At 38.4% G+C, this 27,118-nt stretch overlaps 1 protein-coding gene across 2 annotated transcripts; it reads right to left on the minus strand.

The window, feature by feature from the left end:
* Nucleotides 1–418: 418 nt before the first annotated feature.
* PROSER1 (proline and serine rich 1) lies at nucleotides 419–26,939 on the minus strand. Of its 2 annotated transcripts, none has more exons than XM_014830419.3 (13): nucleotides 26,801–26,939; nucleotides 23,515–23,580; nucleotides 22,768–22,836; nucleotides 19,642–19,736; nucleotides 18,527–18,620; nucleotides 16,549–16,659; nucleotides 14,667–14,750; nucleotides 13,326–13,404; nucleotides 12,607–12,702; nucleotides 8,115–8,159; nucleotides 3,024–4,809; nucleotides 2,392–2,542; nucleotides 419–1,762 (listed from the first exon to the last, which is right to left on the minus strand). In XM_014830419.3, the coding sequence occupies exons 3-13, from the start codon at nucleotides 22,783–22,785 to the stop codon at nucleotides 1,640–1,642; spliced, it is 2,682 nt and encodes an 893-aa protein (XP_014685905.1). In that variant the 5' UTR covers nucleotides 22,786–22,836; nucleotides 23,515–23,580; nucleotides 26,801–26,939; the 3' UTR covers nucleotides 419–1,639. The 2 variants fall into 2 exon arrangements, with proteins under 2 accessions (XP_014685905.1, XP_014685904.1); XM_014830418.3 differs by lacking the exon at nucleotides 26,801–26,939 and adding an exon at nucleotides 26,568–26,706.
* Nucleotides 26,940–27,118: the final 179 nt, after the last annotated feature.

Here is a 27,118-nt window from a genome sequence, read left to right on the forward strand (position 1 = left end):
TCCTTGCTGTCATGATAATGGGCTCATAGGACAGAATAAACCTGGTAGTAGCATCACTATAGAAAGATTACTCAATAGCTTTTTTCTGAGTGAATGGACAACATACATAAGCAATACAAGATAATCTTCAAAAGCTTTTATGAGTGTAGACTTAAAAAAGAACAAATGCCAACTTCTAGCAACTGGTATCAGACTACGCATGAGGTTACATTCTGTGTTTGAGGATAATTAAAGGCATAAATAGTCCGATTCAGGTGTTTGTAATAATGTAACTTTCACATAAAATACTACGTAAAGGATGAACGATCAGTAGTATATATTGAGTTTCAACTAAATTTGGACAAAAATGTTCTTATATCTAGCACACACAAAAAATTAAAAAGCCTATCCAAGTATTTAATAAAACGCTTATAAAATATTTGTCATATCCATAAAGTTTATTTTAAAAAATTGTTAAAAACTAACCATACAGGAATATTTATGAATATACTTAAAAAGTTTGTTCCCCATGTTGAAGGAAAATACATTAGCAACATCTTCCAGACACCATCTTTATAAAAGTAAAACTTCTCGATGCTGAAATGTACTACAGTAGATTCTAGTTTACACTTTTAATCACAGGATTGGAAATAACTCTCCCTACTCCCCCGTTCCTCTCAACGTGGCAGTTATTACACTTAAATTAATGACATTCAATCATGTTAAACTACCACAGATGCTTAAATAGAGTACACACTGCATATCTACCAACAGAGCAAGTCTTCTCTATCTGTTGTCACACAATTATTTTTGATGAGCATTTGACTTTAAGTACAAACAGAAATACTACATCCCATAATTGTAAACATTCACCAGGAGCTTCCAGAGCAGAATGAGCAATAGAGGTGGCCCAAGAGTCAGTCAAATGTTCCTCACTCATTTGGATACTGCTGAGCTTAAGAAAAAAGTTTTGAAGGCAAATTATCACAAGCCTTACTTGTATTTCTGTAAGACAGTAGTTCTGGATACATATTTTTAGTCAAAAACACCTGAAAGTCATTCTAAAGACTATAATAAGCACCATTTTCACTTACCTGAAATATATTGAGTTAAATTCAGCAGTATATATATGATCATTAATGTCAGAAATGAAAAGTAACTGTGGGTCTCCAGTTCCCTTTTGTGGATACATGTGGAGTACAGAGTTCCAATGATGCTAACAGGAATCACTCATGCACACCAAGGGCCACAGGCAACCCGTAAGTCTGAGGCACAACTATTACTTCTGTCAGTGGATGCTATACGAGCAGATTTAAGGCTGTATTCGGCTATAAAGAGTTCAACCTCCTCTTTAGTATTCTTCCTACATAGATCACGTACACGACTCAAAATTTCATCAGGTGGGAGGTGAAAAGTCCCCAAACAGTTTTTTAATACTATTTCCCATACAATTTGCTGTCAGTATATTTACAAAGGGGAGTGTTCATACTTAAAACCATTAAAAAAAAATGCAACCGTGGTTTTTAAACTTTTCTCCCAATTTCCCGAGGATTATCCTGATTTTCTGACTTCTGGTCACCTTCACATTTGTCACATTGTTCAGTGCAGTCCTTAGGCAATTGTGATGCTGCTCCAAAAGAGAATACAAATTAAAATATATTCACTGCCACCCACTTTGGGACAGGCCTGGTTGCAAAGAAAATGGTGTTCCTGGCGTTGAAGGATAACTAGGAAACCCATCAGGCTGAGCTGGATAGCTGTCCAGAGCTGAAGCTGAGTGAACCTAACAGAAAGAAGAACACGCAGTTTAGCAGAGTACCAGATTCAGTCAGGTCTGTACCTGCTTTCGTCTGTGCCACACTAGATATTCAGAACAGGAAAGAAAAGAAAAAGTCTGGGGCAAAACAAGTCTGCTCAGCTTCCTGAGATTAAAACGTTAAAACTTCTTCAGATATAGGATATGCATAGAAATGCCATTAAAATATTTAATATTCTTTTTATTTTATTTTATTTATTTTATTTATTTCTATTTATTAAAAAAAATCAATAGGTTTTCTAGATATAATTTACTTTAATGGCCCATTATTTTAGCTTAAATTGTGGAAGACAAGCTAAAATTTAACTGCCATGTATAAAGATGCCGTTTGTGAAATCGTCAAACTGAGACTTTAAACTCTACAAGCAGGAAAAACGATTCATGCGGATGAATATATTCCACCACCTGTGTTACCCTTCTGAAGGAAGACAAGCATAATTTGAAAACTTTGGAAGAACTAATTATCAAATCTCTAAACATTCTCATAACTTTTTTTGCCAATGTTGGTATATCACAATTGGTATTGCAATGGTATCGCTACAGAAGCTCTGTTCCATATGCTACCATTTTATTTATGCCAGACATTGCCTGCTTACCTGCTGTAACAATGCTGACTGTGCAGCTGCATTATGCTGTAATTCTTGCAAGGATGACTGTGAGGGATTCTGGGAAAACCCAGGGATACCTGGGAGGGACAAAAGGCCTGGAAAAACAGAACTGCCTGCAGCTTGAAGTCCAGAGGATAAGCTAAAACAACAGATAGAACAGGTCAAACTGCAGGTAAGACATAAAAACTACAGTTTCTACATTTATCAAACATAAGATCTTAAGATGTAAAAAAAAAAAAAAATCTTAGAGTTTCTGTTGGAAGCAACCACAATAGTCAGTCATGTGCTGATGTAAAACTTACTTTCTATTATAAATTATTCTGAATTCAGTAAGTCTATGTTTTGCATATAATACTTTTTGCTGTTTTATAGTCAAGTTAAATTACCAAATACAAGTCCTAAATTAACTGAGCCACCATTAATATTTTACATATTTATCTTAACAGGTTTGAAGAACCACAAAACATTTTTTGAGCAGTGAAGTTTTAGCCCAGAAAAATATACTTTAGCACCACCAAACAATCATATTTTGACTTTCATTTGAATCACTTAAAAGTAAGACTATGACCTACAAGTTTGGTAAAGAATGATTTTATCCCATTTCTAAACTATTCACATACCCGGCTTGTGCAACAAGGGCAGAGTTGAAGTTGGAACTAAATGCTGAAGCGAATCCTGGGAGGACGGGAGCTGGTGATGGGGCTGTGGCAGCAACAGGAAGTGGCGTGACCGCGGCAACTGTAGAGGGTGCCTGCAGCCCCGGGAACGAAGGGAGAGCAGGGGTGACGCTGGGGGTGTTAGCGACAGAGAAGCCAGGGAAGGGGGGATTTGAAGACGGCAGAGGTCCTTGGGTGACTGAAAAAAGTGAGGGGACAGCGGTGGACAGGCTGAGGGGGAAAGGTGCTGCCGAGACTGGCACGGAGGCAGAAAGCCCTGAGAGAACGGCCGCTGTAGAACTAGGGTGAGGGACAGAGGTGGACGTGACAGCCGCAGATGAGGTGGCTATTAACGATCCTGGAAGAGATACTGATGGATTAAGAGACGGGTTGCCAGTTAAAGGGAAATTATTGGTCAAAGAGGTGAAAGGAGGCAGAGCAGTGAACACTGGAGTGATGGGGGTGGAGGAACCATGTGGAGGAAGGGATATAGAGGAGAGGGGATTTGAAACATTCAAGGGAGTACTCAAATTGGAGAGCCCTGATAATGCAGGATTAAGGCAAGTAGATAAACTGATGGGCACTGATGCTGAAGTATATGCACGACCCAAGGTCCCTGATAAACCTAAAGTGCCATGAGAGGGATTCACAGAATGAGATGGGCCTTTGAAGGCCGAGGGAGTAGGACTCGTGGGCTCAGTTTTGATCATGACAGACAGAGTTGTTACAGCAGGGGTTGATGAAATGTGCAGGTCTGAGTTACTTGGGTGGGAGCCATGCAAAAGGGTAGCTGAGGAACCACAGCTAACTGGCACTGAAGTCGAAGATGATGTAGAAGTCGCTAAAGGAGACTGTACAGGCAAAGTAGGGGGAGTGGAGGTTGAGTTAGCCACAGGAGAGGGCAGGCCTGGGAACATGGCCAATCCTGGAGTGGAAGACCTCTGTGGGGCAGGAATGGCTGACGGGGCATAGCACTTGTTAGCGGCTAAAGCAGGAGAATCAGAGCTCTGATTAGTAAGAGAAGACAGAGAAGCCAGACCATTTGTGACAGCAGAAGGTAAAGCAGAAGGGTTGATTAGATTGGTATCATTTGATGTCAGAAAGCCTTTTAAAGCAGATAGAAGAGGACTATTTACACCAAGCGGACAGGCAACACTGGGAGCAGAAACACCGGCAATTACAGAAGGAGTTGGGTTGGACACACCTTGGGATGTTGGTGTTAAGGGCAAAGGGAGACCTGCAAAAACTGATGACAATGAAGCAGAATTTGGGTTGTTGGTAGAAGGAGCAGTAGAGGTGGCAGAAAAGGGGAGGCCAGTGAAAGGGGCAGAAGTAGAAGCGAATGTTTCATGGGAAGCAGGGGTGGCCCGAGGTGTAGATGTGGCCTGAGGCGCTGGGGCAGGAGCGGCAGAAGGACCTGGCAGTGGAACTAGGCCAGAAAATACTGAAGGAACAGGAGCAGACGTTGTACTGTGGACAGAAGTAACAGGTGCAGCAGGCAGTGATGGGGTTCTGATAACCGTTGGATTTGGCGTTGATGGCTGAGGTGTGTGAATGGCTGCGGAGACCTGCCCTGGGAACACAGGAAGGACAGTATTTGGCACATTCATCCCAGAAATGGTGGCAGTGGCTGATGCTGCTGGATGATATACTGCCTTGACCGGGGATGCAGTGGGGACGGGAGCTGCAGCAGGTGTTGAAGGATTAGAACCGTGAGGAGAAAAGAGTTGACTTGCTGGGGTAGAAAATGCTGTGGGGGGAAAAAGAGGAAAGAGTTGATCATTATGCTGAAATGTCAAATTTTAACTAAAAAGAAATGTATAAAAATTTTTGTAGTATTTAACAAATATCAAAGAAAATCAGTGAAAATCAGGTAAAAAGGGCTATTGCAATGCATAAATTGCTAGATTCCACTATCCTGATTTTCACCACAGAGCCTCAGGGAGAACCAGTTGTCTTCTACACTGCTCAGAACAGTCCTCCAATTCAGTGAGGAAGTCTTGAGAAGTTGGCAAATGAGCTTTCCTTTCATATCTTCCCAATTTTTAAAAAATCAAAGAATTTATTGTAATTGGGATTAATGTTGTGTGGTGACTTCACCATGAATTCTTTCAAACCACTTGTCTAGGGTAATAATACAAGTCATTTCTCCCTGTTACGAGCTTTCCGGATATCACTTCGCTTTTAGTGGCATACGAGGCATTCCAGGATTCACCCCACCTCTCGAGTATTGTTTGTTGCCACTCTAGGAGTTGAACTTAATACTCCAAATTATCAATCTACATAGTTTTTCCCCCAAGTATTTTCTCACACTGACTCCTCTACATTAGCTTAACTGCTAACTTTACTTGGCGTGTCCCAGGAGCTCCTTTAAGGACAAAAGCTGTATCCAATTCATCTTCAGAGCTTTAGCACCCAGCACAGTGCACGGCACCTTGTATTTAGTAAGTGTTTGCTGCACAGGATACATCATGATTACCTCAACTATAGTTCCCAAACCCATCCAAGTACTTTTTCTCAAGACTTCCAGTTTGCTACAATATTTTTATTCTGATAAACTCTACCAATAATCAACACAAGCATTTTAGGGGATGATTTGAGTTTCCTCTCTAAATCAATTTACCGATGATGCTAGCCTCTGATGATCTTGTTGGTGCCAAATGGAAATCATGACTCAGGTAGCTAATGTCATAATAACAATCATCTGCTGCTACACTCACATTGAAGTCTGTTTCAGTTGTAAACAGAGAATGTTTCTTTTGCAGTGATAACGGAAAGACATTTTCATGGACTAAGACTTAAATTTTTAAATCTATGCATAATGAAGACTTTTGACATAAGGAAGCTGACATGGCCAATGAAGTAATGCACGATGTCCATGACAGGCACCACAGGAAAAGAAAAGAGGACATGGCGTATATACAATACATTTGTACTAAGTGATGGCCAAAGGAGCCATATTAGGCTGATCAAATTTTACAGTTGTTTTAGGAAAGCAATATGGTAGAAGAATTGACCAACAGTAATATATAAATATACAAACTTCAAACTCAAAAGGCCTGAAGTCTGTACCATATTTGTGTCATAAGCAGTAACTTACTTTCAAAAAATTAAGACTAGCTATCATTTTAAATTTAGAGTATATATGAAAATGGATGTGTACTTTTGTTTGTACTTGATTTGTTTTATAAGAACTAGAAGCACAAGGAATATATACTTAGTTTTGTGTTTGTAAATAATGTACCGAAAAATTATTTAGGTCAACATTGGTAGGAAACCTTTGAGAATTCACTACCTTATTTAACTACACACTGAGGACCTTGTAGTTAATGACAGATTGCAAGGTAAAACCAACCTGTCCCACAAGGTTCTTTATAGTAGCCTCTGTTGGAGATCTTTTTATATAATAAAACAAAAGCCACACACTGTTAATCATAGTGCCTATAGTCAAAATGCAACAAAACAAAAACAAACTCAAAAACCTCCAAAACATACCATGATAAATATTACTTTCCTGTCATCTAATTTGGTTGTTAACCATTAAACACTACCTGTCAGATCCTGTGCTAAGTACTTGACATCCATCATGTCATTTGTCCCCACATAACCCTGTGAGATAGGTACTAACACCTCCATTTCACAGATGGGCATCTGAGGCTGGGTGTGATTAAGCAACTTGTTAAAAGATCACGTCGCTATTAAGTGGTGGTCAAAGAGTATCAAGTTTCAGTTATGCAAGAGGAATAAGTTTCAGAAATCTGCTGTACAACATTGTGCCTAGGATTAACAATATTGTATTGTGTACTTAAATATCTGTTAAGAGGATAGATCTCATTAAGTGAGATCTTACTATAATAGTCATAATAATAATAATAAAGGTCACACAGCTAGGAAGTGGTAGAACCGAGATCTGAACCCAGGTCTGTCAGACCCATGCTCTTATCCGCTATACTAGTTTGTCTTTATTTTAGTTTCTTAATGTGGTTCAAAAAGGGAAAACCTTAATCATGCTAACATAACATAGCACAGGAAAACAAAGTATGCTATTCCTAACAAGGGTACTTATGACACCTATTTATTCCCTTCAAAAACAGATCTATTAATGAAGCTGAGTATAAAGACTGAAGTTTCTTTAATCCCATTTTTATAGAAATTAAATGACCTGCCCAAGGTCACAAGGCTAGGTGGTGCCAGAGCCAGGATAAGAAACTGGACATCCTGACATTTCACTTAGTGCTCTGCCCACGCCACTCTGCTACCTCCTTTAGAAACTACCAGCTCAAAAACACCATTTAGGCACCATTCTCAGGGAATGAATACAATGATCCCACTGAGATGACTAATCATGCACTATGATTAGATTCACGTGCTATTTTGTTGCACAACAACTGATCTGAGATTCTGTTTCACAACAGAAAGCATCTTCCTGACCACACATATCCTCAGCTAGGGCAACAATAAAATGCTGCAGTGCTGCTGCCATCTGCAGGCATTATGGGTATTATGTAGGCCACATTTCATCTTCAGGTTTGCTTTTTTTTTTGGTGAGGAAGATTTGCCCTGAGTATCTGTCAATTCTACTTTCTGCTTTGGCACTCCTTATTCTTTTCTTTCCTACATTAAGTTATGCTACCCCCAAATGCTTACTGAAATAATCAAATGTAAAAGTGATATCTGACATAGCATTTGTCAAAAACAGTTTTCATCACCATATATGTTTATATCAAAAAGAAATGAGGCTTCCAATATCACATAATGCAAAGCAAATGTGGATATAATACCACATAGCACTTTGATTACATGGCAAATTTTACAAATAGGACACAAAGGCATATAGTTAATTTTAAATCCAGTTAATATGTGCATTTCAAGTTGTGTGTATAAAACGTACCACTATTAAGCCACTTTTAGTAAGTATTGATTAGTTAAATTCTTTAACAAGGAACATTCCCCAAAGTATTAAGATTCCAAATATACTCAACTCAAATCATTCTCAGTGAATAACAGACAACCAGGACAGACATCGGTTATCTCTGGATCAAACCAGGTACTTACTTTGATTCTGTGTGGGTTTTGACTGATTGGAAAGGTCTTCATTTTCTATATAAAAATAAACAAATAAAAGTTGATTTCAAGCTTTACCAAATTATTCACCACCATAATAATCAGAAATTGGGGTCAAAAAAAGAAAACTCCAGGATATGCATGTATATACTATGTTAGGAAAAATAACATATACCTATGGCAAAAAAAGGAAATAAACAAAAATCATAGTAGTAACTATACGAAGATTTACAGGATTATGAGCAATTGATCCCCACCAACCTCCCACTGACTGCTCCTTAACATATCACGTTTTAAAGAAACATCGTTATTTTATAGATATATTTAAGAACACTTTCTGGAAAGATGATGGCCTAAGCATGGCATCCAGGAGAAAGCGTAGCCTGCACCTGGAGAGGAGAGAGGAACCACTGTCGTTGGCTAGGCTGACCGTTACCTCTGGGCAACACTACAACAGTGGGAAGACTTGGAAGCAGGAGGTGGATGCTGAGTGCAAAATCCACTGCCATCTGAGGGACCAATCTTGTAAGCCATTGTGGATCACCCAAGCAAACAGAAAGAAAGTGGCCCTCCCCACTTGTTGCACTCACTTCTGAAAAAGGTCCTAGGCTAGAAGCTGTCAAGGAGAACTACCCTACTTGAGGCTGACTCGAAGCCTGTGAGACTGACAAGCTAAAGTGTGCTCTTCCCCACCCACATGGGAAAGGACCTGTCCAACCAGACCATTAGTCAAAGACACAACAGAAAAATGACCTCTTGTGGCTTGACAATAACTGCCTAAGAAAGCAGTGTGACAAGCACAAGGTGCACAGGGAGGCCTCCAGCCTGACATGGTGAGCACAGAAAGATCATGGCTTGTGTAAGGGACTTAGTACAAATGAACAACCAGAACGGATGGTGTCTATCAATGGAGAGCCAATAAAAGAGAAAGAACTTTAAAACTTGTGATGCAGATTAGGAACACAAACACACATAATACTGCAAGAAAGTAAGCAGAGCAGGTGAAGACTCCAGATAAAAGGATCCGACTCCAAATGAATAAATGCAAAGAATGGCGACAATCAGAATAATATTACTGACAGCTCACTTACTTAGTTGGAAATAAACAAAAAACTCCCATTTAAAATGGCAAAAATACAGAGAAGAATATTATAAATGAATAGGTAAGAGACTAAGAAGGTAAATACAGTACAAAATAAGAGTGCCAGAAGGAGAAAAAAGAACAGATGAAAAAGTAATAAAGGAATAATAAAAACAAAACTTTCCTAAGCCTTAAAGACTTGAGTTTTCATATCCAAAGGGCTTACAGAGTTCTAGGAAAGATTAATGATAAGATAGACCCCTAGCACCCTGGTGCAATATCTGAACTCCAAGATTAAAAGACATTTCTGAACTCTAAAGATAGGAAGTATTTTCTTTGTAAGCTTATAGAAAAAGACCAAGCTTCTAATAAAGAAAAGAAAATTAACTGGAATTGGGTTTCTCATCCACAACCCTACACATGTGCCCTTTTGGAAGAAATTATAGAGAAATTTTCTACTAAAAAAAAATTAGAATGAGCATATCAGAACGGGGAATCAAAGAATAGAAGAAACAGTAAGAACCCATGTAAGTTTAGAAGCACGGAAGAAAAAATGTGTAGTATTCCAACAAAACACACAAATTGATGAAAAAGGAGAGGAGGTATGGAAGTCAAAAAGTGGAGAACAGAACAGCTTTCTTTAGTTTTTTGTACACTGACAACTATTAAGAATATGAAGATAATCACTAGCAATATTAAAGATAAAATTTCTAAGTTTGGGTGGGAGCAAAGAGAGAGAAGAGTTGTTACAAAATAAAACAGCAATTTGACTAATGGAAGTAAACAAAAGTAAGGAAAATGAAAAACTAGGATAAAAGAATAATAACGAATACAAAAATAAAATGGAGGGGAGAAGAACAAACATGTAATTTTTATGATTATTGCAAATTCCTATTAAGTCTCTCCTCACTGGTTTAGAAAGCAGCATCCAGCTATAAATATAATTTACAAACCAACTAGCCTACCAAATAAAACCCTAAAATGAAAGCAAAAAGGGGTTAGGACAATATTAATAGCCAATAAGGCCAAGAAAAAAAGAAACATTTTATAGTAAAGTATAACTCAGCTGATATTATTTTATAGCTAGAAAACTCGAGACTTTCAAGAAAAGAAAACTAGAATAGGTAATTAGTAATAAGCACCTAGAAATGAAATACTCCATTTATAATTCTAACAAAAAATGCCTCTAAAATCCCTAGAGACAAACCTATGGCAAGGAACCTATATGAAGAAAACCATAAATCTTCTTTAAAGAGATAAAATAACCCGGGGTGGGGAAGAGCAGGGAATACTGAAAAACACTTAAGTATGGGGCCGGGCCCTGTGGTCAAGCGGTTAAAACTCTGCACGCTCCGTTTTGGCAGCCTGGGATTGTGGGCTTGGATCCCGGGCATGGACCTACTCCACTCACCAACCACACTTGTGGAGGTGTCCCATGTACAAAAAAATAGAGGAAGATTGGCACAGATGTTAGCTCAGCTCTAATTTTCCTCAAGCAAAAGACAAAAAAGAGGAGGATTGGCAATGGATGTTAGCTCAGGGCGAATCTTCCTTAACAAAAAAACAAAAACATTAAGTACGATTGAATGGTAAGATTTAATATCATTAGAGTGTCAATTCTCCCCAAATTACTATATAAGTATATATACTTAAATTCAATGGTTTCAAATGATCTTAAAGTTCAGATGAAAGAATGAATTTCCAAAAGTAGATAAGAAAAATATTACAATATAGTGAGAGAAAGCTTGCCTTATCAGATATCAGAACACAGTATAAATCTGCCAATCAAATCAATATGTTATCACCACAACATAAAATAACTAGATTGGAATAGAATAAAAAACCCAGAATTAGAATCATGTGTGTATATGAAAACTTAAGATAAACGTACTTTTTAAGATCAGTGGAAAAAATAGATTAATAAATGGTGCTAGTAAGACTGGCTATCTGAAAAAAAAATTAAGATGAACCTCTATTTCACCCCTATAGGAAAATAAATTCCAGGTGGAATAGGAGTCTCACAAGCTCTAACTTACCTAGACTACCTAGGGTTAAGAAGATCTGAATCAAGCTAACACTGTTCTAGCTTTTTTTTTATAGTCTCTATTCGACTATGCAAAACATGTAAAACTCTAAGGGCAAAAGGAACCACGAACAAGGGCAAGAAGTAAAAGGATAAATTTTGGAAAAGATATTTTGCAACTCTTATCAGAGTATGCAGCTGCAAACTACAGAACCACTCTGGCTGGTAAAACAGAAAAAGAATTTATTAAATGCTATTGAGTAATTGAGTTCCTAGGAAGGGGAGCAAAAAAAAACCTCAAGTTCTATCCCTAATTTATACACATACAAAAATAAATGGCAAGTAGATTAAAAGCCATACATTTAAAAAAAAAATCACTATAAAAGTAACTAGAGAATATAGACGATATTTCCATACTGGATGGGGCAGGGTTTCCTAAGCAAGACATACAAAACTCAGAAGAATCAGAGCTGGTCCTGATGGCCTAATGGTTAAAGTTTGGCGTGCTCCCCTTTGGCAGCCCAGGCCCAATTCCCAGAGGTGGAACCACATCACTTGTCCCAGTAGCCACGCTGTGGCAGCACTCACATAGAAGAACTAGAAGGACCTACAACTAGAAGATACAACTACGTACTGGGGCTTTGGGGAGAAACAAAAGAGGAAGATTGGCAACAAATGTCAGCTCAGGGTGAATCTTTCCCAGCCAAAAAAACCCCCAAAAAACAAGAAAGCAAAAAACCCACAAAACTCAGAAGAATCAAATACACAATAACTAATCAAAATAAAAATTAAACTTTTATAAAAGACACACAAATGAAAATGCAAGCTAAATCAGCCTTATCAGATGGGCAAAAGTTAAAGAACTGATAATATCCCATGTTGAAAGGGTGTGAACAAACTATACGCTCATACACTCTCACTGGCAGCTATAAACTGGTACAGTCTTTTTGGAGAACAGTTTGGCAACATACAGAAAAATATTTATACTTCATATCCCATGTTCCCAATAGACCCAAGAAACAGGCTGAAGTGGAAAGTGCCAGGGAAGGGTTTAAGTCCTTCTGGGCACCTTCTGATGAGCCTTTCCTCCCCATGGTAGGAGTAATTTGCCCAAATGGTGACATTCATTAAGTCAATCATACTTCTCCATAGCGTGTCAAAATTCCCTGCTCATGAGAAATAGTTCTTATTTCTACAACCTGCTCATGTTCATACGTGTGGGCCTAGGCTGCTCTAGTGGAACCTGTGTAGCACACTCAGATCCACCATCAGGCTTCCTCTATTAGGACACACCATGTCAAACAACTGTCCCCTCCAAGTGTACATTTGTGGATGAATAAGTTATTTACTTTTAACACCCCATAATAACATGGTTTTACCTGTTCCTACTGGATTAGGAGTATATGGAGGTGGAGGGGGTACACCTGGAGCTATGACACTGGCTAATGGTACCAGACCTGCATTGTTATAAGCACCTAAAATAAAAACATAACAGAAAAAAATATATAATTTAGTATCATCCTGTGGCTAGGAGTTCAAACTGTATTAATGCAACTACCTGATTTATGTTTAAAACTGTTATGTAAGAGTTGTATTTTACACGGAGGTTTGGGTCTAGGGTCAGGTGAAAACAAAAGATCCAATGAGACTCCTGGAGATTCCCGTTTCCCACTGCAAGCTCAGTGCAGGCATAAGCACCGTGAATGGCATGGCAGGCAGAACCTGCCATACTTACACTGTTTGTCCTCTCTGTCAAGCGCACCCACTTGACCTTTTTAAGTTAAATGCATTAATGATATCTTTGAACATCAACTCCCAGAACAGGATTCAAGATGATTTACCAAAGCAGAAACCCATAATAGTAAATAATGCTTAAAAATAATCTATAATTCATTTATCAAAAGGAAACTATCCTAAATAAACTTTATCTGCTGTAATGTTGTAGACCAAGACACTAGTAGCTGACTGTGTGCAAAATTAAACTCATCATAGCATACTTCATAAGTGCTCCAGGTTTCCCAAGTACATATACCAACATTTACTTTCAATTTAATAAAGAAAGAGCAAAAAGAAAAATAGCAAAAATGGAAAAGCTTACTTGGTGCAATGGTTGCGTGTGGCCGGCATGGAGGTATTGGATAGGGAACAGGTTTATGTGGATTGTATGTTGAAGGAGGCTAGATGAGGAGGGAGGTACAGCAGTTACAAGAAAATCAAGTAAGTGGTCTCCTGGCAAAACCAAGTACAACTTGTCTTTCAAAACATTTAGTCCTAAGCGGCTAAAAATGCCCCAGCATATCAAATGCTACTGGACTAACACATGGCAAATGAGGGAAATTGCTTTGCTTTAACCAATGTATTTTCTATAAATTTCAGTGGTAGATCCTGACAAAGACTGTTGTGGAGGTGTTTATTTTTTATTTCAGCATTAAATCATCTCCAGTGAAGGGTCAGACCTCATCCTACACAGCATACTGCTCTCTGAACCAGCCTAGGTTAATCCAAGAATTGCTACCTCTTCCCATGTCACACAAGAAATCTGCTAGGCGTTGGAATTCAACATTCTGACAACTCTAGTAGAATGTAGATTGGAACTATGAATCCGGTATTTTAGTCTTCTTGCCTTTTGAAAGCCACAAATCTTATTTCATAGTTGACGGAACTTATACAAGTAACACAGAGCATTCAAACAATTGGTCTCTAGAGAACCAGAGATTGCTGAAGGAACACCAAACACTGCAATTTTATCTAGAGAGAGAGCATGTGCCTGCTGGAGGGAGTGCGCACTCATGCCCTCAAGGCAGAGAGGAGCCACTGGTGGTAAAGGATCCGGATTCTTTGTAGCTCTCATAATGGTGGCCCTGTACGATGTATTAGTCTGGTGCAAGGACTATGATCTGTGACTTTTTTGCTATAAGCAACTGCCACTGGAGCTCCTGTCAGTGGACAGGCAGGGACTGCAAGATGGCTGTGTGGAGGCCTCAAGTACTTCAACGCCAACAATCCTTCAACTCATGGGGCTGTCTTCTGTTCCATTTATATTCCAATCAGTCATCATAATCACTCCCTTGAAAATACTCTCATCCTCCCACTCCATTCTTCTTTCACTAATACTATTTCACTAATACTAATTTGGTCAAATCACAACCTTAGTTAAAGTGAACTCTCCATACTCCATACCTCCAAGAGAACAGCTGAATGTGGCTGGAGAAAAAAATAAAAACGATTTGACTGGTCTCATCTTAAAATAAAACATTAAACCTCAAAAGGCCCTGAATGCTCTTAACTAATTATAGTCTATTTTGCTAGACCATTCACTCTCCTAGAGTTTCTCGTATACTTTGAACTTTACAACACCAAACCAGAATTCATATTTTGAACAGACAGAAAGCTACATGGAAGAGTTAAGAACTGTTTCATGATTTATTTTCTAACATACCGGTTTGGATGGTCCAAGAATCCGTGCAGCTATTCCTTTGCCTTCATTGGTACAGTCTTCACCGTCTTTTTTCAAAGGAGTCCCCTATTTAAAAAATAAAGAAAAAGAAAGAAAGAGAATTGAGACTTTTTTAAAAACCCCAAAGTGAAAATGAAACAAAAACACTCCTTACTGTGTTACACTGAAGAAAAGGACTTAACTTGGTAGGAGTTTATGCACTTGGACTCCAGACTCAATTCTGCGCTGGGCGCATGACCCTGACAAGGGCTGAGGAAGCCTCCTCTGCCGTAGGCCCCTCAGAACTTGCACAGGGGCACTCAGAAGGAAACACGCAATACACATGGGGATGACACAAGGGCAGGACAAGGTATGTTCTCATTTTTTTCCCGCCACAATAGGAGCAACCAGAAATAGACTTCCAATGCTACAGTATGTCTAATGCTCAGAGTCAGAAAGAGTACCTGTATTACAGTTGAAAACAGACAAGAAAAAACAGTGTTCTCTATAAGCATTAAGTGTGATAGTTTATACTGTACGAAGGCAAATGAGACCTCATTCAAGACTGCTATAATTAACAGATCAGAATAAGTTGACTGGGACCGGCCCTGTGGCCGAGTGGTTAAGTTTGCACACCCTGCTTCGGCAGCCCAGGGTTTCACCAGTTCGGATCCTGAGCACAGACACGGCACTGCTCAGCAAGCCATGCTGAGGTGGCGTCCCACATGACACAACTAGAAGGAGCCACAACTGAAAATATGCAGCTGTGTACCAGGGGGCTTTGGGGAGAAAAAGGAATAAATAAAATCCTTAAAAAAAAAAAAAAAGAATAAGTTGACAGACTATTACAATGCATCTCCCTAACAGTGTGTGTCCCTTAACATACACACTAGTATGGAAGCCAACTTCCAAGATAGTCCCCAGTGATCCTGACCTTCTACATGCCCTTATATGGTCACCTTCCAGAGGGAATAGGGCTGACCTGTGTAACAAATAGGAAATTCCAAAAATGACGGCATTTGACTTTCAAAGCTAAGTCAGAAGAGAAGACAGTTTCTGCTTGCCTTCTCCTGGATTATTTGCCCTGGTGGACGGCAGCTGCCACAGCATGAGGTACTCAACAGCGCTGTGGAAGAGTCCTCATGGTGAGGAACAGAGACCCCCTGCCAACAACCACCACTAACTTGCCAGGCATGTAAGTGAGCCACCTCAGATGCACAGTCCTGAGCGCCAATGAAGCCTTCAGATGGGTGCAGCCTCACAAGAAACCCTGAGCCAGAACCAAACTAAACCTCTCTCAGATTCCTGACTCACAGAAACTGTACAAGATAATCAGAGTTTATTGTTTTAATGCACTAAGTTTTAGGGTTATTTGTTACATCACAATAAAAATATAACATTCTTTGAAAAAGTTATTTTGCAAAGAAGTTTGAGGAACACTGGATGGTACAAAAGCAAGTTTCCTTCTTACAGGACTTCTCAGAGCCTTTATTATGCAACATGATTCTCTAGGGAGGAAACACTGCATGCAGTCTCCCAAACATACTTAAACATACTTAACTATGAAGCTGTCTGAGGAATACTGAGAATTTGAGAAATGCACCTTTACTAAATGTAAATCAGTGCTTCTAAAATACAAAAAGAAAACAATCATCCTCTTTTACGTTTGGCTTGTTCTTCTGTACATTTCACACAAATACCTTAATGTAGTTTATATATGAACTTTCAATCAATGGTGATTCTGTGAATTAAGTTGCTAATATAATAAAATTTCTTTCCTTTGTAGAAGCATCATCAACTGGCATTTTCTTTAAATATCATTACTATGACAAATTTCATATTTAGCCACAAGAAGTTTCATAAATAGCCATAAAAGTATGCTTACTGGGAAAATTCCATTTATGCGACTAGGTCTTCCTTTGGGATATGGATTTCCTGGGATTGTTCCACAAGAAGAGATCATGGCATGAGGAGCTTTGCAGCCCCCCTTGAAAGCCTGTAACATAAAAAAGAGGAGGGGGCTAAAAATCAAATAAACTCATAAAGTTAACTACTCTGGATATTGGGAAGCCCTGCTAAAAAAACATGAATTAATAGCATCACACTCAATCTGTTCATATATCAATCAGCACTTACAGTGGTGAATATGCCCCAATTAGTAGGTAAAATCACTTTATTTAAATGCAATTATCAAAATTGTAACATGTTTTTAACGTCACAACTAACAGACTCCTATACAAAGGTATTTTCACAGTGGATTTTGTAAACTGTGTGCAAAAAAGTCCATTTACTATTTATTATGTCCCATTTCTCCAAAGACCAAGAAATACCATTGTCCAACTCTACAAACACCAAGCTCATGTCATGGGCAAGGCAAAAAGAGGACAGAGATGAAAGAGATGTGGTCTCTGCTTTGAAAAAGTTTATAACTTAGTGGAGAAAATACAAACAAACAAATAACAGGAGATGTTGGGTGTCTAAGAGCTGTGCTGTTGAAAAAGCAAGAGTTATCTGGGTATATGGTGTTCCACATAATGACGACATGTATTGAGGGATGGGACTGTGGTCCAACTTGTTTATTATTGCATCCCCAGATTCTAAAATGGTGCCTAACACATATTGACTTAGTGCTCACTAAATATTTATTCAATGAAGGAAAACACTATAATAGGTGACATACATTCCAATAGATCTATATTATATTATACGAATATCAATTTATGTCTACATAGCTATATTTTACAAGCATGTATGTTTTATATTTTGTTGTAGAGGTATACTGGTTTTATAAATTCATTCAAGACACACATAACTAGCTATATAATCCAGCCCCCTACTAAATGCTCCAACCCTAAAGATCATCTCGATTTTGGCTATTATAAATAGCACCAGGGTGAATGACTATATATAGGAATAAGTATATTTCTATTTGTTTCCTTAGAATAAATTTCTGGAAACAGAATTTTTGTGTCAAAAGATATGAACATTTTAAAAGCTCTTCAAGCTTACCTCCCAGAAAAGTTGCACTAATGTACATTGACCAAAGGGCCCATTCCACAGAACACTCAGGCCTAGATTATTTCTGAGAAGGGAAGTGACATGATCAGAATGTTTTATAAGGAAGAAAACTACAGCAGTCAATGCATGATGCCTTAAAGAATTCAGTCAAGAAAATCAATGAAGAAGTTACTCAAGTAAAGAAACGTGGGCTCACATCCTGCTTCGGCTACAATAACTCAGGACTAAAGCAAAGTTCTCTCCTCTCCCTGAACTGAGCAGAGGGTGTGAGGATTAGAAACGAGTGGGCTGCAAGGCCCCGGGAGAGCAGTCTGTTTTCCTCAAGCAGGTTTCCAATTACTAATTCAGTTTCCAGCCACCACAATCCTGAGAAACAACTACTTTAAATGACAAATCAAGTTTTCTAAGCTTGGACAAGGACTATTTCTCTCACTCAGAGATTTTAAATAAACTGGATTTTTGCTTTATTACTCATCTCTTACGAATTTGATTAACATAAGCCTGAAGACAAAGAAAATTTTAAAAGTTCCTAAACACATAAAATTAAAGACAAAAGTTTGCAGCCAGGGCAGTTACCAAGGGACAGAGAATAAACACTGCATGAGTCTCAAGCTGAGTGGCAAACTGGCTTCTCACTCTCAAGCCATCTCTTCATCCTCCAGCATCCCCTTCACCCAGCTCTGCTCCTCCTCCATAGATGGCAGGGATGTCATTTTGAACCCATCGCATAACAGCAGTCAGGTTATTCATCAAAGTTAATATAGGAGTAAGATTGGTACATTTCTTCTTCATCAACATTCAGAAAAACCAATGTACCATTTATATAGAAATCTTGAGAAAATTACCTGTTCAAGTACTCTCTTGCACCGTTTCTTCTCAGACATATTGATCCTGAATAAATCTTCAATGGGACGAGAATTCTGTGCATCAACAATGTTCCTACCGAGGAAATAAAATTTAGCTTTTCATTTAAGAAACTGAACATACATACAGAGGCCAACAACTTTTGTTTATCTATAAATATATTTGAATCAGCTTTTCCCCATGACATAAGAAGCAAAGTATGATTATTTACTCTTAATTGGTGAATGTAAACAACATGCTTATATAAAAATGGTAAATACAATAATTGAACTGAGGTTTATCTGGTTACCTGCAAGTAACAAAAGTAATACTATAAATAAAAATCAATACTTTGAGATTTTTGAAAATATACCCTCTCAATGAGTGTTAGGAGAACTATGGCAATAGAACAAATCCAGGTGTTAAATGCAGAAAAATCACGGTTGATCTAAAAATGAAGTTTTATCTTTTGCTTTATTCTGTGTTTTTGTGGACATCTATAAATATATATGTATAAATATATAAGGGACTTAAAAATGCATGTGCTATAAAGAAACAGCAACTTACAGACTCTTCCATTCTGCAGAAGAGCAGGTTCCATTCCTCTTTGAGCTTATGCTCATTCCAGCCATTTATTAAATGCTGTGACGGGTACTTTCACATATCTTACTGTATTTTAAATTCACATACCCTACTAAATAGGTGAGATCCTTACTTTTACAATTGAGGAAAATAAGGTCTAGAAAGAATAAGTACATATTAAGCCAAAATATATGTTGTCAGAATGTGGCAGAACCCATCTAACTCTAAGACCTATGGCTTTATCAAGAAGCCTTTCAAGTTATTCAGAGTAGGACGGCAAAGCAAGTCACTGAAATGCAGACAAATCAAAATAAATTATCTCGATAAGCCCCATTATTTTGTAAGCAATAACCATGTGTAATAAGTACACTAGATATTTAGATATAAGAATTTAGCTCTATGCTCTCATAGATTTTATTAGAGTTCCATTCATTAATATAATTCTGACATATTAACACACACGAATGAGTTACAAGACATTTAAAAAGTCTTCCAAATTTTCTTCAGTAAAGTAAAAAGAAAAAGAATTACTTACGAAGCCAATAGTTCAAGAGCAACTAGTTTGTCTTTACTGAAGGTGAAACAGTTGAGTATATTGACCACTTCTGCTGGGTGAACAGCCACCATTTTCTATTAAAATAAAAACAATTTTATTTTCAACATGAGAAATTTTCATGCCAGAAATTTCCTTTTTATGGGAATTATAGTTAAATGTTCTTAATATAAATATTTGAGGTGAAAACTGCTTACTCAAAAGTAAGCCCTAACAACTATGTGAATCAAACTTAGCCTTTTTCAAAGTTAACTATTTCACCTGAAGACCTAAGTTCTCCTATATGCTCTTTTTTTATCCACATTTCTCAATGTTTTCATCTATAGGGAAAAAAAAATATTTACACGTACTACTTTCCTCAGAAAGGTTATAGAGAAAGTGGATATTTACAAATATGGGAAATATGCCACTTGAGAAGTCAGGAAAAATGACATTCCTCAGTTAGCGTGCTGGGTACGCCATAATCAGGATCTCCCACAGTGAGGTCCACAGCGAATAGTGTTACTAAAAAAGGGTACTACACTCACATCAGTTAGCGGAAAGATGGGTTAAACAGGTTTCTTTACTGCAGAACTTTCTTAAGAGTCCTCTGTTAACGTGCGTTGTGGCACTCCAAGATTCTGGGGAACGTTACATAATTTACTTGACTAGGGTACATTTATTTTTGACAAGCAGCTAGAAGATTTTGCCAATTTACAGATTTATGGTAACAGTGGTGGAAATTCAAAAGCAAAGTCACTGTAAGAAGATCAGTTAGGGGCCACAAGGGGTTAAGTACGCAGCTCCGCTTTTCCGTGGCCCAGGGTTTCACTGGTTCGGATCCTGGGCGTGGACATGGCACCGCTCATCAGGCCATGTTGAGGTAGCATCCTACATGCCACAACTAGAAGGACCCACAACTAGAATATATTCAACTATGTACTGAGGGGCTTTGAGGAGAAGAAGGGAAAAAAAAAGAGGAAGACTGGCAACACATGTTTGCTCAGGACCACTCTTAAAAAAAAAAAAAAAGATCAGTTAGAGTCAACACCCAATAGATTCTTAAAATTTGGAGCAGGGGTTTTCAAACACTTACTCATGTACCACCAAAAGAATTGGTAAAACTATATATACCCTTTGCATGTTTTTAAATTGACATCTAAAAATTTTACTGGAAGTTTAAATATTTGCAAAAACTCGATTTCCTTATATACAAATTTATTATATATTTGTAAAAACCTTGGAACTACTGATTTAGCTCATTTAATTTATGAAAATTCTATTTTATAACCTAATTGTCAAAATCAGTCTTCAGTGTGAAAACAATCAATCAACTTAATTCAAATAAATGCATTAAGCTGTTCCTGTTCTGGCCTTCAAACCTCTGAATTTTAATTCTAAGGTAAATGGACAGATGAACAGCCCTCAGAGCTCAGTCATGAGACTGCTTGATAAAACAAGGCAAGGTCCCCGTCAGTATTTCTTACAGAAGCTCTCTGCTTTGCTCTCCCTCAGGAGACTGCACTCTCTCTTTGGTCTTTGGGGAAAAATTTTCACCCCCAGGTTGTGGGTGGATAGGTGAGATAACTCTTTTTTTTTTTTTTTAATAGAGTAGAAAAAAGCAATTACTGAAGAGGAGAGCACCAACAGACCCAGACACTTTCTTAGGCAAATCAGTTGAGGATGTTAAGGATCTGTAGATTCCCTTAAAGCTATCCATGCCTGATATTCTGAGGAAAATCTTTGTATATAGCCAGATCCTGTTTGATTTAGATGACTGTTAATCCAGGCTCTAGAGCTGTGCTGTCCATACGGCAGCCAGTAGGCACATGAGCCTGTTTAAATTAAAATTAAATAAAATTAAAAATATAGTTCCTCAGGCAGACTAGACACATTTTAGGCGCTCAGGAGCCACATGTAGTCAATGGTTACCATATTTGATAGTGCAGATACAAAACACTTCCACCATCGCTGAACAGTCATTTAGACAGTGTTGGTCTAAAGAATGTAAGTATAAACCTGTCTGACTATTCTTCTCAGACTAAATAGAAGAGAGTGAAGATATCTAAAAATAGAAAGAAGTACGTAAAAACACTTAAGAATCCAAATCCTATGTTTTGCTTGCCTATAAATATTTTCTCCTTCAATCTGCCAATTAGTCATGTGGTGACATGACATTATACCTTTCTAAGTTCCAAGCTGTAAGGGACATACTGAGACAGTAGGAAAACCTCCTGGGCCTCCCTACTCAATCCTAAAGAGAAGGAGAACAGAACTGTAACAGGATTTGACATTAATAGAAACTACATATAGAATTCCGGTAAACATAATCGGAGTTTCAGAACATCCCAAATTCAACCAAATTGTTGTTTTTAAGATTAAACATATCAGGGGCTGGCCCTGTGGCCAAGTGGTTAAGTTCGCATACTCCACTTCAATGGACCAGGGTTTCACTGGTTCGGGTCCTGAGCGCGGACCTAGCACCACTCATCAGGCCATGCTGAGGCGGCATCCCACATAGCAGAACCAGAAGGACCTGCAACTAGAATATACAACTACGTACTGGGCGGCCTAGGGGAGAAGAAGAAAAAAATTAAGAAATAAAAGAGATTGGCAACAGATGTTAGCTCAGGTGCCAATCTTAAAAAAAAAAAAAGGGGGCTGGCCCCATGGCCGAGCGGTTAAGTTTGCGTGCTCCGCTGCAGGCGACCCAGTGTTTCGTTGGTTCGAATCCTGGGCATGGACATGGCACTGCTCATCAAACCACGCTGAGGCAGCATCCCACATGCCAGAACTAGAAGGACCCACAACGAAGAATATACAACTATGTACTGGGTGGCTTTGTGAGAAAAAGGAAAAAAATAAAATCTTTAAAAAAAAATAAAGATTAAACGTTATCAGACATTACTTATTGGTATACAATCCAATAGTATAGTACATACAATTTAAATTTACTGGGTGGGAATTTTTAATTTTTTAACAGTTTTTTTGAATAATCAAAGTATAACGAAATTTAGAGTCATTTTTCCTAATGCAAACAAAATTCCAACTTGAGATGAATTATGGAAAACTATGGGAGAATTCAACATACTTAATTTCTACATTCCAAGAAAAAATAAAATTACTTACATGCTGTAATGCTTTCATGGCCTTCAACTGAGGCTCAGCCCAGGAGAAATATCTCAGTAAATCAACCACCTGAAAGCAAAGAACTAATTTATTTATAATGGCAATCTGTTTGCAAACATTTCTAAAAGATTTATTTCAGCACTTTGAATTACTATTCAAAATGCGTTGTGTGGGCCCAGACGATGAGGGATAAACATGGCACCAGAGTTTACACTGTGCTGACAGAGTAGCCAGCTACAGCTACTTAAATTGAAATCAAGGCAAATAAAAAACTCAGTTCCTCACTGGCACAAGCCACATTTTTAAGTGCTCAACAGCCATCTGAAGCTACGAGCTACCATAATGGATAGTGCAGACAGAGAATTTCCATCATCACAGTCTTGGACAGCACTGGTCTAGAAATAAAGGAAAATGAAAGGTACAGGAAAAAGAAAGTACCTAAAGAAAATAAAGGTTGCAAAAGTACTAGATGGAGATAAAATGTCAGCTTAGGAATATAAAGGACTACTTTTTTTAGACACTGCATTTTAAAATCATGTATATGATATTGTGGTGAGAGTGGGTATGTTTATAAAATACCCAAGCTATAAATTCTGTAAAGTTCTCTACCCAAGCCGAAAGCTTCTAAAGTACCTAAATAAAAACAGCAACAAAGTAAGAGCAATTCTGAACTTGACCACCAACAGACATTAACCAGAACATCAGTGTTAAAAAAAAAGACTCTTGTTTAAACAAATAGAAGAATACCTGTTCACTAGAAAAATATCCGTGCACATATTCAATTGCTTTTAATTTGTACTCTGTCAAAACAGCCTAAAAAACATAGAAAAACAGCATTAATACATGTAAACAGAACAGTAAAATGCATATATCAGAACTACCTAAGCAATTCAAACACTGGCAGACATTCTTCAGCCCTGCATGGAGAGGCAGCTAAAGTCACTGTGGTGACATGACATTCTAGGTCCCATGGTGTAAGGGATAGACTGAGACAGCAGGAAAACCTCCTGGGCCTCCCTATTCACTCCTACAAAGAAAGGGAATTGAACTGCAATAGATAAGATTTGACATTAATAGAAATTACATATAGAATTACTGTAAATGTAGTTAGTCTCCGAATATCCCAAATTAAACCAAACTGCCATTTTTAAGATTAAATGTATGACATTACTCATTCATCAGACAATTATTTACTGAGCACCTATTATGTGCTAAGTGGCAGAGAAACATAAGACAAGGTCTGGTTGAGGCTCTCAGTATTTCTACAAGGATATGAGAACCCAAGGAGCCAGAGAGGCCCTGAACTCACTGTATGCCTGCCACTAACTGGCACTGGGGCCCTTGAGAGGCATTTTAATTACCCTCAGAACCTCCTGACATAAAAGGGAATATCATTCATTACTGGCCTCAGAGTTACTGTGAGGATTAAGAATCAAGAGTAGATCTGACACATAAGAGATATTTGGTAAATGCTGGTTCCTTTCCTCACAGGGCCTCCATCAGTGGGAAGTTCAGGGAGTTCGGTGGCCTTGAGCCAGCCCTGTCTAGAGCCTGAAATCACACATGCTCTCCTGGCAACTACTCGCCAAACTTAGAGATGGACACATCAGACTATCACGATTCGGTAACTATTAATCATTAAAAATCAACTAATCCCTTTACTTTTACTATAAAACAATGATAACTGTACTGTCCACATACATCATTCTGCCAGCAGAAAATACTATAAGAAGGCAACGGAGAAAAACATCCAGGGTGCTCAGCAGTTTCACTGAAAAAGGGGGGGAAATGGCATTCTGGATAATGTACTCTCGGGAGTTTACCATTATCATTATTGGAAACAGTCAAAAGCAAGTTTCTGGACCAGATCCTGGATTGTGTTGATGCCAAGTCATTCTCAATTGTTTCACCAGTGCCTCAGGCGTCCAGCTGTATTCCCAGGCACAAGAGCAGGCACTCTGGAGTCAGACTGCCTGAGTTTGAATATTTACCAGCTGGGTAACCTTGGGCTGGCTAGTTAACCTCACAGACTAGATGTGCCATCTGTAAAATGAGGAGTATGGAACCTACACCTCACGGGTTGTTAGGAGGATCAAATCAAATAATGTAGGGAGAAAGCGCTTAGAACAGGCATACACAGCAAGTGCTCAATAGTTACTGGCCATTATAATTACCTTCTGTTTGAAGAGCAAATTCAACATTGCCTTTTCCCCTTTCTTCCCCCTTCCTATTTCTTTTCCTAGTGTCTTCTTACATGCCCTTGCTTTAAATGACAGTAGTGACAGCCAGTATTAACTATGGACCTACGATGACACGCAGGAAGAGATTACTTGCTTTAAACTGACCTACATTTACAAAGTCTAAGAGCAATTTTTAAAAAACCAATAATAATTCTTATATTTAGATATGCCTATATTTTTATCTCATTTTAAAAGACTAAAATAATGATGCATCTAATTATTTGGCAGAAACAGCAAAAGACATTTTGATTGCAGACCAGAAATAAGGACTTAAGTTGCCATCTCGTGTGAACATGATTTTCATCTCTGGAAAATTTCTTGCTCTCCTTATTAGTATTTACTATGTGATCTTTTCACAGCTTAGAAGGGAGAAAATGTGCAAAGTGACACCCTGTATCTTCCAAAAGTAGAAATCTGGGTTACCTAAAGGCACAAATTATTTTCTTATAAACAGTTAAATATCAGCTCATGAACAAATTTTGGCAAATTCTAAACACATTAGTAGCGAGCTGAGGTTTTATTGCAAATCTTAATTGGACAAACTGGGCTTGCAAGAGAAATTTTATTCAAAAAAGAACATTCAATATCGTCAAATACGTAAATTTGAAGCTAACGTGAATTTGAAAAAGCCTTTATAAAGGATTTAGAAAAACATTTTCCTTTATTACAGCGAAAGGAGAAAAACAGCATGTCCACAGGCAACTTTATTAATAATTTCATAAGCTGAAATAAATGAGCACCGGAGCACAACGAACAAATCTTTCCGCATCAGTCTAGGGTCTTAAAGATAGGGAAAGGGCGAGATAATTGCCCGGAAGTTGTCAGCAAAGGACCCTGTACTAGCATAAGAAAGGAAGAGTAAAATCTTCCAGTCCTAATTAAACTTTATTTTTGTGCTGGAGGTACTTAGGCTCAAGGCTATATTCCAAAATTTTTTTCTGTCTGGTTCTTTCTGGGAGGTAGGCTACATACAACAGCCGCAAAAAGAAGCAAAAACTTGGAAAGCAAGAGAAAAAAAAGTTTTGAAATTCAAGTTATTGAAGTTCATTCCTAGGAATATGACTTTAAACTTAACGCTACATTTTTCATTAGGATACTAATTTTGTCCGGTCCAAGCAACAAATATTGTCTGTCTATCTCAGGTTTGAAAAGCTTGTCAGAATAATAACTACCATTATAAATAACCTTCTACGTATTGCCTCTAGTTTTCAGTCACTCTTGTGTTACCGAAAGATGAGGGAATCGGTTCAGAAATATTAAATCACTTATCCAAAAGGGCAGAGCTATTAAAGATTTATAGAGCCAGCTTCGAAACCGAGGACTCTCTGAATATAATTTCCACAATAGGGCACTAGTTCTCAGGAAGTTTAGAGTTAACTTAATTTCTATTTGTATCGTGAAATGTATCAAGATATCACCTCCTACAGTATACGCCGAAATTCCAACCAAGTTTGCAATCCTTAAACCTCTTTGTGGACAATCTGCACGCAGTCCCTCAAAGAGAATAAACCACGAGAATTCCTAGCGCATACAATGATTTACGGATTTAAGTGTAATTACCTTTCTAATTTCATCCAGCACCGTTTCAAAGGACTTTTTGTCCATCTTGACTACAATCTCGACGAGGTTTTAACAGCTACACTTTCAATTACAAAACGTTCATCCCTGGTCAGCTCTGATAGTAAAAATATTTAACAGCCGAAGAGGAAAATGACTCCAGGAGCAGGAGAAAGGATACGAAGAGGTAGAGAGTACTTCAAAGTCTGCAAAAATTCCTAAAAATGGACACTTACAAAAACTTTTATTAAAAATAAAAGCGTCAGGCTTCCCCAGCTTCTTTACACAAAGCTTCGGGACGCCTCGGGGAAGAGCCGGGTCCTCTGAGTCCCGCAGAGAAACCCGGGGTTCAGCAGCCGGTGCTGAGCGTCGGTCCCCTGCAGCTGAAGGCCAGGCGCCGCCAAGGGAAGGTCTTGAAGCCGCTTTCCCGGGCGGAGTGGACGGGAGAGCAGAGGCACCTGATGTCCTGCGGGCGTGAGAAGGGAGGTACCGGCCTCTCGACCCGCACCAGCGCCTCGACGGCTGGCCGCCGCCCCTCACCACCACAATCCTGG

The sequence above is a fragment of the Equus asinus genome, chromosome 11, assembly GCF_041296235.1.
Source record: "Equus asinus isolate D_3611 breed Donkey chromosome 11, EquAss-T2T_v2, whole genome shotgun sequence".
NCBI classification, from domain to species: Eukaryota; Metazoa; Chordata; class Mammalia; order Perissodactyla; family Equidae; genus Equus; species Equus asinus.